This window comes from Oryctolagus cuniculus, chromosome 3 (genome assembly GCF_051225735.1).
Source record: "Oryctolagus cuniculus isolate XC-2025 breed Fujian yellow rabbit chromosome 3, ASM5122573v1, whole genome shotgun sequence".
Classification (NCBI taxonomy): Eukaryota; Metazoa; Chordata; class Mammalia; order Lagomorpha; family Leporidae; genus Oryctolagus; species Oryctolagus cuniculus.
Window position 1 is genome coordinate 31,544,344 of NC_142869.1, and position 13,042 is coordinate 31,557,385.

At 39.5% G+C, this 13,042-nt stretch overlaps 1 protein-coding gene across 20 annotated transcripts in view; it reads right to left on the reverse strand.

The window, feature by feature from the left end:
• Positions 1–13,042, reverse strand: part of PIKFYVE (phosphoinositide kinase, FYVE-type zinc finger containing) — a 102,232-nt gene that overhangs the window by 74,393 nt on the left and 14,797 nt on the right. For all 20 annotated transcript variants that reach the window (XM_070070287.2, XM_070070283.2, XM_089329003.1 and 17 more), the window contains 5 exons: positions 9,834–10,041; positions 6,902–6,991; positions 3,701–3,839; positions 1,857–2,014; positions 297–408 (listed from right to left, as the gene is read on the reverse strand). In XM_070070287.2, the coding sequence (XP_069926388.2) occupies positions 297–408; positions 1,857–2,014; positions 3,701–3,839; positions 6,902–6,991; positions 9,834–10,041 (707 nt within the window). The remainder of the gene's footprint in view (positions 1–296; positions 409–1,856; positions 2,015–3,700; positions 3,840–6,901; positions 6,992–9,833; positions 10,042–13,042) is intronic.

Sequence of the window (13,042 nt, forward strand, 5' to 3'; positions counted from 1 at the left end):
ATCCAGCTCTCTGCTATGGCCTGGAATAGCAGTAGAAGATGGCAAGTCCTTGGGCCCCTGCACCTGCATGAGAGACCTGGAGGAAGCTCACGACTCCTGGCTTCAGATCAGCACAGCTCCGGCCATTGCATCCATCTGGGAAGGGGAGTGAACCAGTGGATGGAAGACCTCTTTCTGTCTCTACCTCTCTCTGACCTCTCTCTGTAACTCTGACTTTCAAATAAATAAAATAAATCTTAAAAAAAAAAAAAAACAAGCTTATCATAATATCATTTGAAGTAAACACTAAAAATTACCTGCAGTGGTCTGTATAGTGCATACTCATCCCTGAAAAGCTGGTCGTGATGACTAACACAATCTAGCCAACGTCCATCAACCATTGCTTGTCCAATTGCTATAGCTTGTGCCCTGAATCAAGACCAGCAAAATCAAAAATTTTAAAGTCAGTCAAAATAATTATACAGATATAAGATAAAATATAACCTTAATCTTTTTTTCAGTTCTAGTCATATTTGGGGTTTGAAATGGTCCTTGGATAGAGAAAACAAGAGACATGAAGCAAATTAAAAGATTCATCTAGGCATTACATTCAAGAAGACTCATTGGTAAGGAAGTCCTAGCCAAATTTAATTTTAGATTTAATAAGCATTTATTGAGTTCACATCCCTGTACTTAATAGAGTAAAAAAGTGTTGAGAATGTCATAGCTTCTACCCACATAGAGCTTATTGTCTTGTTGAAAACAAAATACCAATTATTACAGATGTAAACATAAAATGTGGGCCGGCACCACGGCTCACTAGGCTAATCCTCCGCCTTGCGGCGCCAGCACACCAGGTTCTAGTCCCGGTCAGAGCGCCAGATTCTGTCCCGGTTGCCCCTCTTCCAGGCCAGCTCTCTGCTATGGCCAGGGAGTGCAGTGGAGGATGGCCCAAGTGCTTGGGCCCTGCACCCCATGGGAGACCAGGAGAAGCACCTGGCTCCTGCCATCGGATCAGCGCGGTGCGCCGGCCGCAGCGCGCCAGCCGCGGCAGCCATTGGAGGGTGAACCAACGGCAAAAGGAAGACCTTTCTCTCTGTCTCTCTCTCTGTCCACTCTGCCTGTCAAAAAAAAAAAAAAACCATAAAATGTGTGCATGTGTGTATAACAAGTAATAATACTGCTCTATATGGCATTTTACAATTTATAAAGCACTTTAGCCAGTATTAATTTATTTCACCTCCATGGCTTACTCACAGGACCAAATATTCCACTCATGTTAGAACTACGGGATCCATATCTCAAAGAGATTAAATAACTGGACAAACCTAAAAAAGAGATATAGCCAAAATGACCACCCAAGGCTTCCACTGCTTAGAGCTGTTCTCTACTTGTTCAGATACTTGTTCCTTCCTATGATGAGGAACAGCTAAACTGAGCAAGTAGCAAAAATTAGGGAATATGTTAACTTGAAAGGCAATAGGCTACATGTGTTATCTTTCTTACAATGATTTGTGAGGCAGGCTAGGACTATCCAAGTGTGGTTAATGAAAGCTACAATGTCTACAGTAGAGAACAGAAGCAGAAGAATCCTTTGGCCTTGGGCTCTAGCTATATTCTCCAATCCTTTTTTACCAGAAAGTTCTGCTTTGGAGGTAACTGCAGACTTCTGCTTTTCATAAGGTGAACTATAACCCCCTTTGGCTACTTGCACCTATTCTCTACTGGTCACAACCCAGACAGGAGGAAGACTGAGTATTCATCAAATCCATGAAACAGTACCTAACCAAGAAATATGCTACCTTCTTTCTTCAAGTATGCATCCTCATTAAAAAGAAAGAAAGAACAGCAAAACCTCTTCATTAATACCACAATACCTTGTAGCAATGTGTCCATTTCGGATTAGCCAGTTGACTAACTCCTTTCCTACAATGCAGTTGGGATGCGTTCTCAGCCAATAACGGTGATCCTGAAACTCCATTCCACTACTGTGATGGCAGATTTTTTTCCACAGGTCCTTCAACTGAACACTGTCCTGCAATCACATGTTAAGAGTCAGCAATCACTCCCAGAACAGTGCCTTTTACTTTTTAAGATGCTACCTGTGACTCTTATATTCATAAAAGGAAACTGAATTTGTATTTTATACTAATGCATATGATTTAATAATAATTACATATACATAGAGAACAGCTTAAACTCAACTAATTTAGCCCTCAATATAATTATTGCTCTCAAAAATCAACTATCTCAAATACTTTGTTTTCCACCAATAACACATATTACCAGTATCTTACTTACCTAAGTGCAAAAAATACTCTTCTTTAGAGATGGGGCAAGGTAGAGGGAGACAACAGCCAATTCTAGGAACCTAAGATAACTGTTCCTAGTAGCCTTTATTCCACCAGATTCTCACCATTCTCAGCTATACCCAATTGCTAGGTGAATTTTCCTAGAAGAAAGCCTTCAGTAAATTACTCCCAGCTCAAGAAAACCTCCAACATTGCACAGTGAACGGGTTCAAACCTAAATCTGTAAGGACTGGAATTCACTGTCCCAGACAACTTCACATTCTACTGCCTACAGAGTACAACTTCTCTCTTAATTCATAAATCCCTCCTTCAGTCCGTGGAAAATGTCAAGCTTATTCTTAGCCCTATAACCTGTCTTCACACCTTTGTGGACTATTCCCTTCCCTCATGCCAATCCAAATCAATTCCATCCTTCACGGTCCAATTCAAGATCCTTCACTGAAAGCCCTTCCTGAGACTGGCACTGAGGCGTAGCAGGTAAAGGCACCGCCTGCAGTGCCAGCATCCCATGTGGGTGCCGGTACGAGTCCTGGCTGCTCCACTTCTGATCCAACTCTCTGCTATGGCCTGAGAATGCAGTGGAAGATGGCCCAAGTCCTTGGGCCCGACACCCACGTGAGAGACCTGGAAGAAGCTCTTGGCTCCCGGCTTTGGATCGGCACAGCTCCAGCCACTGTGGCCAATTGGAGAGTGAACCAGTGAATGGAAGGAAGAAGTCTCTCTGCCTCTCCGTCTCTCTCTTTGTAACTCTGACTTTCAAACAAATAAATAAATCTTTAAAAAAAAAAAAAAGCCCTTCGGAGTCTCTTACTAGGAATAATCTTTCCATTTTTTGAATTCTTATATCTTATATGACATATAATCATATTATTAACTTGATATTCTTTTTATTATTACAGTATTACTTTTATTTTAAGGACTTCCTCACTTTCTTGCTGATTTTATTTCCACTTTTTGAATTGTAAGCTTGAAAACAGAAGCCATATTTCCCATTTCTTTGAGTCACTCTTAGGAGTGAACATAATATTTTACACATAAACAAATAAACTATTATCTCATATAAACCTATATAGTATTAAATGTCTGAAAAGTTTTCCACGTGCATGAGAAATATGTTTCTCAGCAATCTGGGACCAAACTAAAAAGTTAACCTTTTCATTACAGAGGCAACTAAATTCTAACTGTGCAAGAAGAAAGGGATAAAGAAAATACGAATGCATTGAGTGCAAATGGTTGACCAGTTTCTCAGGTGCTCCTAGTGAAAACTTAAGCTAATTATTTCTCTATTTAATTGATATGCTATTTCATCTATATATATATTAAATATAAGCAAGATAAACATTCTTTAAACATAAGTAAGATAAACATTGCTCAGAACTAGCAAAGGGTCAAAGACACTGGACCAGTACCAGAAGAATTTTGCGTTCATCCTCAGTGGTCTCTGTTCTAATATATGGGCGGCTAGCCTGGGGACTGACAGACGTCTCATACGAGGGGACCATAGGAGAACCAGATCGATCCAGTGACAGGTTAGTAATGCTGGCTGACCTAGAAATTTAAAAAAGTGAAATCACAGTTATAAATTCTTCAGTTATAAATCACAGTGAAAATGCATTGCCAAATAAATGCCTGCTTGCCAACGTTGAGGATGTGTCTACAAACAGAATGACCATGCATGTGATCATCAGGACACTGGGGAAAGGATATCCAGAAACTTTCCAGACCGCAGAGGGGCTTCACAGAGTTCACCAACAGAATCACATGGTAACACATACTTTCTGTAAGTTTTTGGAGCCTCTTCATATATTTGCAACTTTTATGTGAGTCTAAAATTATTTGGAAGTAAGTTTAAAAGAAAGTAGTTCTGGAAGGGTTACAATGTATAGCGCATATATGCTTTTCTAAAGGGCATAGGCAAAAATTCCTCCTGTTAAAAGCTCTTTAAATTGACAAATATAAAAACGATACAGAAATAATCCTGTAGACCAAGGCTGAAAAATTCTGGCCCACATGCCAAACCTATTCTGCCCCCTTTTTTCTGTATAGCTCATGAACTAAGAATTTTTTTTTTATATTTGAATGTCTACAACCAATCTGACAAGGAACACACTAATTTTGAACTCCAACTAAGCAACCTGTTACACCCACAAAAATAATTCCTTTCTTCTCCTTAGATGCCTATTTAAAATGTTATCTTCAATTATTATCACTGGAAATAATTTTTATTTTGGAAACAGTTACTTGTTTCCTCTCATGAAATAAGTACTTACATATATATCCTTATCCTTATACCAGATAAATGGCTTATCAATGGAATATCAACACAATGATCAAGCTTTTATTTATAAAAAGTATTTACCCAGAAATTTAGTTAAGCTTCTACCTAGAAAAAAATGAAACTCAATTTTAGCTTCCATATAAAGGATTAAAAAAAAAAAAGCAAAAGCATCTATGTGTTAGACAATATATAATGCATCCATTAGGGCAATATATGCATCCTTCCTCATTTAATCCTCATAGTACACTATGGAGTATGTATTACTACCTCCATTTCACAGATAAAGAAATCAAGAATCACAAATTAAATAATCTGTGTAAAGTAACTCACCTAATATCAGGACTATCAATCAAAACTAGGTCTCAGTTGAAAAAGTATGTTCCTTCCAGTATGAAGATAAAGCTATTTTTAAAATAATTTAAGAGTTGGGGTGGGGGTGGGGGGATAGCTGGCACTGTGGCATAGCAGGTAAAGCTACCACCTGCAGTACTGGCTTCCCATATGGGCACCAGTTCAAGTCCCAGCTGCTCTACTTCCAATCCAGCTCTCTGGTATGACCTGGAAAAGCAGTGGAAGATAGCCGAAGTCCTTGGGCCCCTGCACCCACATGAGAGACCTGGAAGAAGCTCCTGGCTCCTAGCTTCAAATAGGCCCAGCCCCGGCCATTACAGCCATTTGGGGAGTGAACCAGTGGATAGAAGATCTCTCTCTCTACCTCTGCCTGTCCGTAACTTTGCCTTTCAAATGAATAAATCTTTAAAAAAAAAAAAAAAACAGCTGTGGGCCAGCACTGTGGTGCAGCATCAAGTAGTTCTGTTGGGGAGAAGGCTTGTCAGTTTCACCTTCAGGTCTTCAAGGTCTACCTCAGAGAAAAATCCCCTCCAGTCTCCTGCAGGGGCAGGAAGGGAAATATACTCCAGCCTCCTCTAGTCACCCTGTCACACCAATGAGGAAGAAGGAAAAAAAAAAAAAAAACAGAATTACTGATAAAGGGAATTTTCTGTACTTTCCACTCAATATTGCTATGAACCTGAAACTGCTGTAAAAAATAAACATTAACCAAAAAAAAAGCAAAAGACAAAAATGTCTATAACTTGCTGTCAAATGCTTCCCAAAATTACAATGCATACTAAAACATAAAAAGTGACAAAGAAAATGTATAAAATGTAAATCAGTAAATCTTTATTTTTAATATTTATTTGAAAGGCAGAGTTAGAGAGAGAGAGAGATTTTCCATTAGTTGGCTCATTCCCCAAAGCAGGCCAAATCCAGGAGCCTAGAACTCTATCCAGTCTCCCACATGAATGGCAGGGTTCTATGCACTTGGGCTATCTGCTGCTCCTTTCTCAGGCACATTAGCAGGGAACTGGTTCAGAAGCAGAGCAGCCAGGAATTGAACCCACTTTGCCACAATGGCAGCCCCAAATCAGTAAATCTTAATGAGGAATATATGAACATTTATTATTCTATTCTTAAAACTTTTCTATAAGTTTCAATTTTCTTCAAAATGATTAAAAATAAGGAAGAAAAAAATCTCATTCAGAGTAAATGGGAGTCCTTGCACTTAGTTTGATGACTGCTCTATTCCAGACACACAGGACTCCTTGGCTGCTACTCCTTGTCAGATATGCTCCCTTTCAGGAAGTTGGTATTCATATTTTAATGGCATATCCTACCACAAACATCCAAATGGCTCACTCTTTTCACATCCTTTGGGTCCTTCTACTGAACTATAAAAACAGAGGATGCTGTCAGTTCTGATGTCTGAAGCCAGCAGAGAATATCAGATTGCGCCATGGAGAACGAAAATGAAAATTGACCAAGAAAAAGGAAATGATAGTTTAACTTTTAGAGTTAGGAGAGTAAATGCCAACCAATCCCACCTATTTTTTTTTTTTTTTTTTTTTGGACAGGCAGAATGGACAGTGAGAGAGAGAGAGACAGAGAAAGGTCTTCCTTTGCCGTTAGTTCACCCTCCAATGGCCGCCGCGGCTGGCGCACTGCAGCCAGCGCACCGCGCTGATCCGATGGCAGGAGCCAGGTACTTATCCTGGTCTCCCATGGGGTGCAGGGCCCAAGCACTTGGGCCATCCTCCACTGCACTCCCTGGCCACAGCAGAGAGCTGGCCTGGAAGAAGGGCAACCGGGACAGAATTCGGCACCCCAACCGGGACTAGAACCCGGTGTGCCGGCGCCACAAGGCGGAGGATTAGCCTAGTGAGCCGCGGCACCGGCTTCAATCCCACCTTTTAAAAAACTGTTTGTTCTTCTCATTACCATTAAAAGAAATAAAAATTAGACACACAACATTGATTTTTATTTGGCAGCTTACCTATTTCGAGCTGGAGATTTCCCAGTATCCTCTTGGACAGATACAAGTCTTGTTGAAAGAGCAGTGTTCGAGGAGTCTGGATGAATCAAACTAGAAAGAAAATGGGGAAATACTGGGACAATAAGAGGCAAATCCAATTCAATAAGGTACTTTAGTATTTTAAAGCAAATTAAATTTTTTTCTAAAAAATATGAGATACTGAGTCATTTTTGTTCTTCAATTACAGTGGAAACTGGGTATCATTTTTATCTTAGGTATATTAAATGCTAAAAGAATTATATTGAAAAGTTTTTTTGATGTATGTGAAATACCAATAAAATAATAAAATTGGCTGGGTAGGCCGACGCCATGGCTCACTACGCTAATCCTCCGCCTTTCGGCGCCGGCACACCAGGTTCTAGTCCCGGTCAGGGCGCCGGATTCTGTCCCGGTTGCCCCTCTTCCAGGCCAGCTCTCTGCTGTGGCCAGGGAGTGCAGTGGAGGATGGCCCAAGTGCTTGGGCCCTGCACCCCATGGGAGACCAGGAGAAGCACCTGGCTCCTGCCATCGGATCAGCGCGGTGCACCGGCCGCAGCATGCTGGCCACGGCGGCCATTGGAGGGTGAACCAACGGCAAAGGAAGACCTTTCTCTCTGTCTCTCTCTCTCACTGTCCACTCTGCCTGTCAAAAAAAAAAAAAAAAAATTGGCTGGGTAGATGACTTACAGAACTCTTTCTCACATCATATATATAAGAAGAAATTGATTTTAGGGGAAAACTGAGTTCAAATATTTTATTCTCAGTCCCCATAACAAACTAAAATAGCAATACAGAATCAAACAACCATAGGTCCAAGTGCTGGATCTACTTCTTACTAGCTGTGTGACCTTGGATTCATTACTTAACCTCTCTGAACTTCAGCACCCACATCTGTCAAAAGGAGAAAATAGTACCTGCCACAGAGATAATTAACACTAAAGAGGGAGCCGCGCTGTGGCTCAGCAAGTTAACACCCTGGCCTGAAGCACCGGCATCCCACATGGACGCTGGTTCAAGTCCCAGCTGCTCTACTTTCAATCCAGCTCTCTGCTATGGCCTGGGAAAGCAGTAGAAGATGGCCCAAGTCCTTGGGCCCCTGCACCCATGTTGGACACCCGGAAGAAGCTCCTGGCTCCTGGCTCCAGATCAGTACAGATCCAGCCATTGCGGCCAATTGAGGAATGAATCAGCAGATGGAAGACCTCTCTTTCTCTGTCTCTCCTTCTCTCTCTGTGTAACTTTGACTTTAAAATAAATAAATAAATCTTTAAAAAAAATACTAAAGAGCACAGAACCTAAAATTTAACTATTATTTTACCTTCTTACGTAACCTAGATCTTTCAAGAAGCTTTTATACATCTTTTTTTTTTTCATTAAATCATACTTGCCAGTCGTGGGCTTATACAACAGGGCCAGATGCAACAGGGCCAGACACAACTAAAAGGCACTACTAACTAAAGTAAGCAAGAATTGAGGAATCCCTATCGTTGGTATTGTTTTACTATAGAGTTAAATGTGTAAAATTTATAAAATATATGTAAGGTAGAAATAATTATGTCACAAACACCAAAGTAATCAAGTAACTTAAGAAAACTACCACTGACTGAAATGTTTGTGTTCCTCATACTCAACCCATTTCTCTATCCTCAATGAAACCACTGTTAGAATGTTTATCATTGTTTTCATTTTATATTATATCATGTTGGTCTCCCTAGATAATTTATTAGTTTTGTAAATTTTTGTATCCCTAGACAACATATTAATTTTATACATTTTTGAACTTCAAATAAATGGCATCTTAATTAGGTAATCTTCTTTCTTTTCTGCTGTACAAATGCCCCTAAGATTCACAGATGTTGGATTTAACCATAACTCATTTTTTTTATTTGTTTAAATTCATTATACACTAATTGGTCTCTTAAGGGGTAACTGAAAAAATAACCTATCAGAAAGATTTCGGATAAAACTTAACTCTTTGTCATGGCCAGATTTGATACTATGCTTAAGAAAATAATTTAGCTAAAAAAAAAAAAAAAAAGGAACTGATGAATCTCAAAAATTGGTAGTATCCTCCATTACCACTACCAGATAGTGCAGAAGACTCAGGTACACAAAAGACATGAAATATTCCTTTAGAAAGAAAAACGCCTGAATTCATTTGGAAATATTAATTCAAATCTATGATCATTCTTCTTTCATTAGGAATTATAGGAATTATGTATCTCAGTTACTTCTGCTGTCTATTCAGCAAGTATTATCAAAATCATATATATGCCATGCACTGTCAATAGTACTAAGAGCATTATGAACAAAGAAAGGATGAGCCGGCGCCGTGGCTCAATAGGCTAATCCTCCACCTTGCGGCGCCGGCACACCGGGTTCTAGTCCCGGTCGGGGCACCGGATTCTGTCCCGGTTGCCCCTCTTCCAGGCCAGCTCTCTGCTATGGCCAGGGAGTGCAGTGGAGGATGGCCCAGGTGCTTGGGCCCTGCACCCCATGGGAGACCAGGAAAAGCACCTGGATCCTGGCTCCTGCCATCGGATCAGCGCGGTGCGCCGGCTGCAGCGGCGGCCATTGGAGGGTGAACCAACGGCAAAGGAAGACCTTTCTCTCTCTGTCTCTCTCTCTCACTGTCCACTCTGCCTGTCAAAAATAAAATAAAAAAAAAATTAAAAAAAAAAAAGAAAGGTATAAAGTTTCTCTTCTTATGAAGCTTATAGTCTAATCAGTCAATTTCATCACTATCCATAAATATCTGTAAGCCTTCAAGAGGCAAGCCAAGGAAAAAACAAAAAAAATAATGAATTTGCAGAAACAATTCAATGAAACTAAACATTAGCCAAAAGCAGTCATGGTTCACAAAACTATCACGATTTCCCAAATTAAAACAAATTACAAATTTAAAGGATAATACCTTTGCCAGGCCAAATCATCCTCTAAAAATATGTTACGGCTGGCTTTTCTACTCCCAACAGGTGTTCGGGGTTCACTTGGATCGAGTACAGATACGGAGTAAGTAGAATCTGAAAGAGCATTCAAGTCTTCCCCAATAGAATTACTATCTGTGGAGTGAGCATAACTTAAGGCTATTTTTCTACAGTATGTACAAGCTCGAAGGTCTCCTAGGAAAAAAAAAAAGAAAGAAAGTTAAGTAAAAGATAGCAATAATACATTAATTAACAGAACATTTTATAACCTTTTGTTAATAGTTAACCTAGTAGTAAAAAAAAAAAAAGTTAATCTAGACACAGGAAGATGTTTTTTTCAAGTAGACTATCAAAAAAGAAATTTTAAATAACAAAAAATAAAAGATTTATTTATAAAAAAATTTTAAAGAAGTGAAATAATTTTGTTAACTCTGTTATATGTTTTAAATATTTTAAGAACCATCATTATGATAAATTAATCCAAGTGGCCAAATTCCCTCAAATACTTGTAAAAAAATTAAGAGAACAGGAAAACACAACCCAATGATACTAGAAAACTGTGCTTAAAGGAGTATTTCTTCAATATTGTAGAGACTAAATAGGAGTTCTATCAGAGACAGGCGTTCCAACGGAAAAAAAAAATTTAGTAGAATAAACCATTACAAACTAAAACATATTTTCCCTAGGCAATAAGAAAACAGTCTCTGCTATGAAGCCCTGAATAGTGGCTTCCACAAGGGGGCACAATTTTCAAAACAAGTAAATAGGAAATGGGCTTAACATACAAGGATATTGGCCTGCGCCACAGCTCACTATAATCCTCCACCTGTGGCGCCGGCACCCTGGGTTCTAGTCCCGGATGGGGATCTGGGTTCTAGTCCCGGTTGCTCCTCTTCCAATCCAGCTCTCTGCTGTGGCCCGCGAGGGCAGTGGAGGATGGCCCAAGTGCTTGGGCCCTGCACCCGCATGGGAGACCAGGAGGAGGCACCTGGCTCCTGGCTTCGGATCGGCACAGGGCCGGCCACAGTGGCCAATTGGGGGGTGAACCAACGGAAGGAAGACCTTTCTCTCTGTCTCTCTCTCTCACTGTCTTAACTCTGCCTGTCGAAAAAAAAAAATACAATGATACAAATACATGGGGTAAAAACTACATAAGTTCTTGTAGTCAAAACTGGGATAAAAATAAAATATTCTTGGGAGGATAAAGTTACTTAATATTTCTGATTTTTGTTTTATGTTGTGCCAAACACACTTTTATTTCAACCTTGTTTTTCTGTAACACTGTTTTCTGTGTGATTATGTAACAATCTGCTATAGTAAAAAAGGAGGCAAAATAATTAAACTTTACTAATAACACGTTATTTAACGATTCTATCTTATGCCCTTTCTACCAACAGAAATCTGAAGTGACACTAAAGATTTCTAAAAGTTCACTGTATTGTAATATAATTACTACCCAGTATAAATGACCTTTCTTTTTCATTTTAATGCTATTATTTTACAGTTTCCAACTTTATTAATAAAATTATACATATATTTTATCACAATATCACTTCTTGCATTACTAGTTTCTATTTTAAAATTTATTTGTTTATTTTTTAAAGGCAGAATAAAGACAGGTCTTCAGTCTGCTAGTTTACTCCCCAAATGGCTGCTATAGCCAGGTTTTGGCCAGGCCAAAGTCAGGAGCCAAGAACTCCATCTTTGTCTCCCATGTGGGTGGCAGGGGTCTAAGTACTTGGGGCCATCTTCTGCTGCCCTCCCAGGCACATTAGCAGGAAACTGACTTGGAAGTAGAATAGCTGAGACTTGAACCAGCATTCCAATATGGGATGCTGACGTAGCAAGTAGCAGCATAACCCACTGTGCCACAACACTAGCTCTGCATTACTAATTTCTGATAAAATGTATTAAAACTCTAAAGTAAAATAGATTTACTTCAATCAAAAAAAAAAAAAAAAGAAAATAACTGAATCCCAGTATGCAATAAATAAAAATGCTAAGACAAATCAACAAACCACCATCAACTAACCAAAGCAGAATTGAGAATTGCCATAAGCAAATTACTCCCTGCAGAAAACCACTTTACCACAACAAAGGCTGGATTCCTTTCTTCCACTATAAAGAAATTTTCCTTAACCAGTCAGCTATTAAAATTAAAATTATCTAGTCAATAAATACAGCCAAGCCTAATCAAAAAAGTTTTCATTAAGTACCTTCATCAGCAAAGGCCTGGCTCATGCTTGCTTATGTGATGGAAATAAAAGACTGACAAGACACATCTCTGCCATCAAGAATTCAGAGCCCACTAGAGGCAACAGACATATGTAGAATTTAAAACGCTGTGTGGCATATGCAGGTATTACTGCTATTATCACCACCAATAATAGCCTAATATTTTTTGAACCTCTCCTATGTTCCAGACACTGTTCCAGGTATTTCACATTAAATTCATAGTCACTTGTGCAAGTTCTGTCAATACCCAATGTTCCACTTGCAATGGTTAATGTGTCAAATAGTCAAAATGTCATTGTGAAGGTTTTTTTCTATGTTATTTATTGATTGATTGATTTTTTTTATTTATTTATTTATTTAAAAGGCACAGCAAGAGAGAAAGAGGAAGAGGGAAACATCTTACATTCACTGGTTGACTCTCCAAATGGTTACAGCAGCCAGGTCTGTGCCAGGCCAAAGCCAGGAGCCAGGAACCAGGAATTCCACCTTGGTCTCCTACTTTGGAGGCAGGTACCCAAGTATAAGGCCCTCCCTCTGCTGCCTTCCCAGACACATTAGCAGGAAGCTGGAGTAGCTCAGATATGGGATGCCAGCATCACTAGCAGCAGCTGCACCTGCTGCAGCCCAGTGCCAGCCCCGTGAAGGCTTCTTGCTTTTTTGGATGTAATTACAGCTACAATCAGTTGACATTATGTAAAACAGATTACCCTCCATAACGTGAGTGGGTCTCATTCAATCAGCTGAAGGCACCAAGGGAAAAGACTAAAAGTTTCCAGATGAAAAACAAATTGTCTTAACACGGTATGATGGAAATCCTGCAGGAGTTTCCAGTCTGCTAGCCTGCCCTGAGAATCGCGGACTTCCAGCCCCATAATCATTTGAGCCACCTCACTAAAATACATCTCTCTACATAAAAAAAGGACTTCAAAAAGTTTATAGAAAATGTATTTTATGAAAAAAC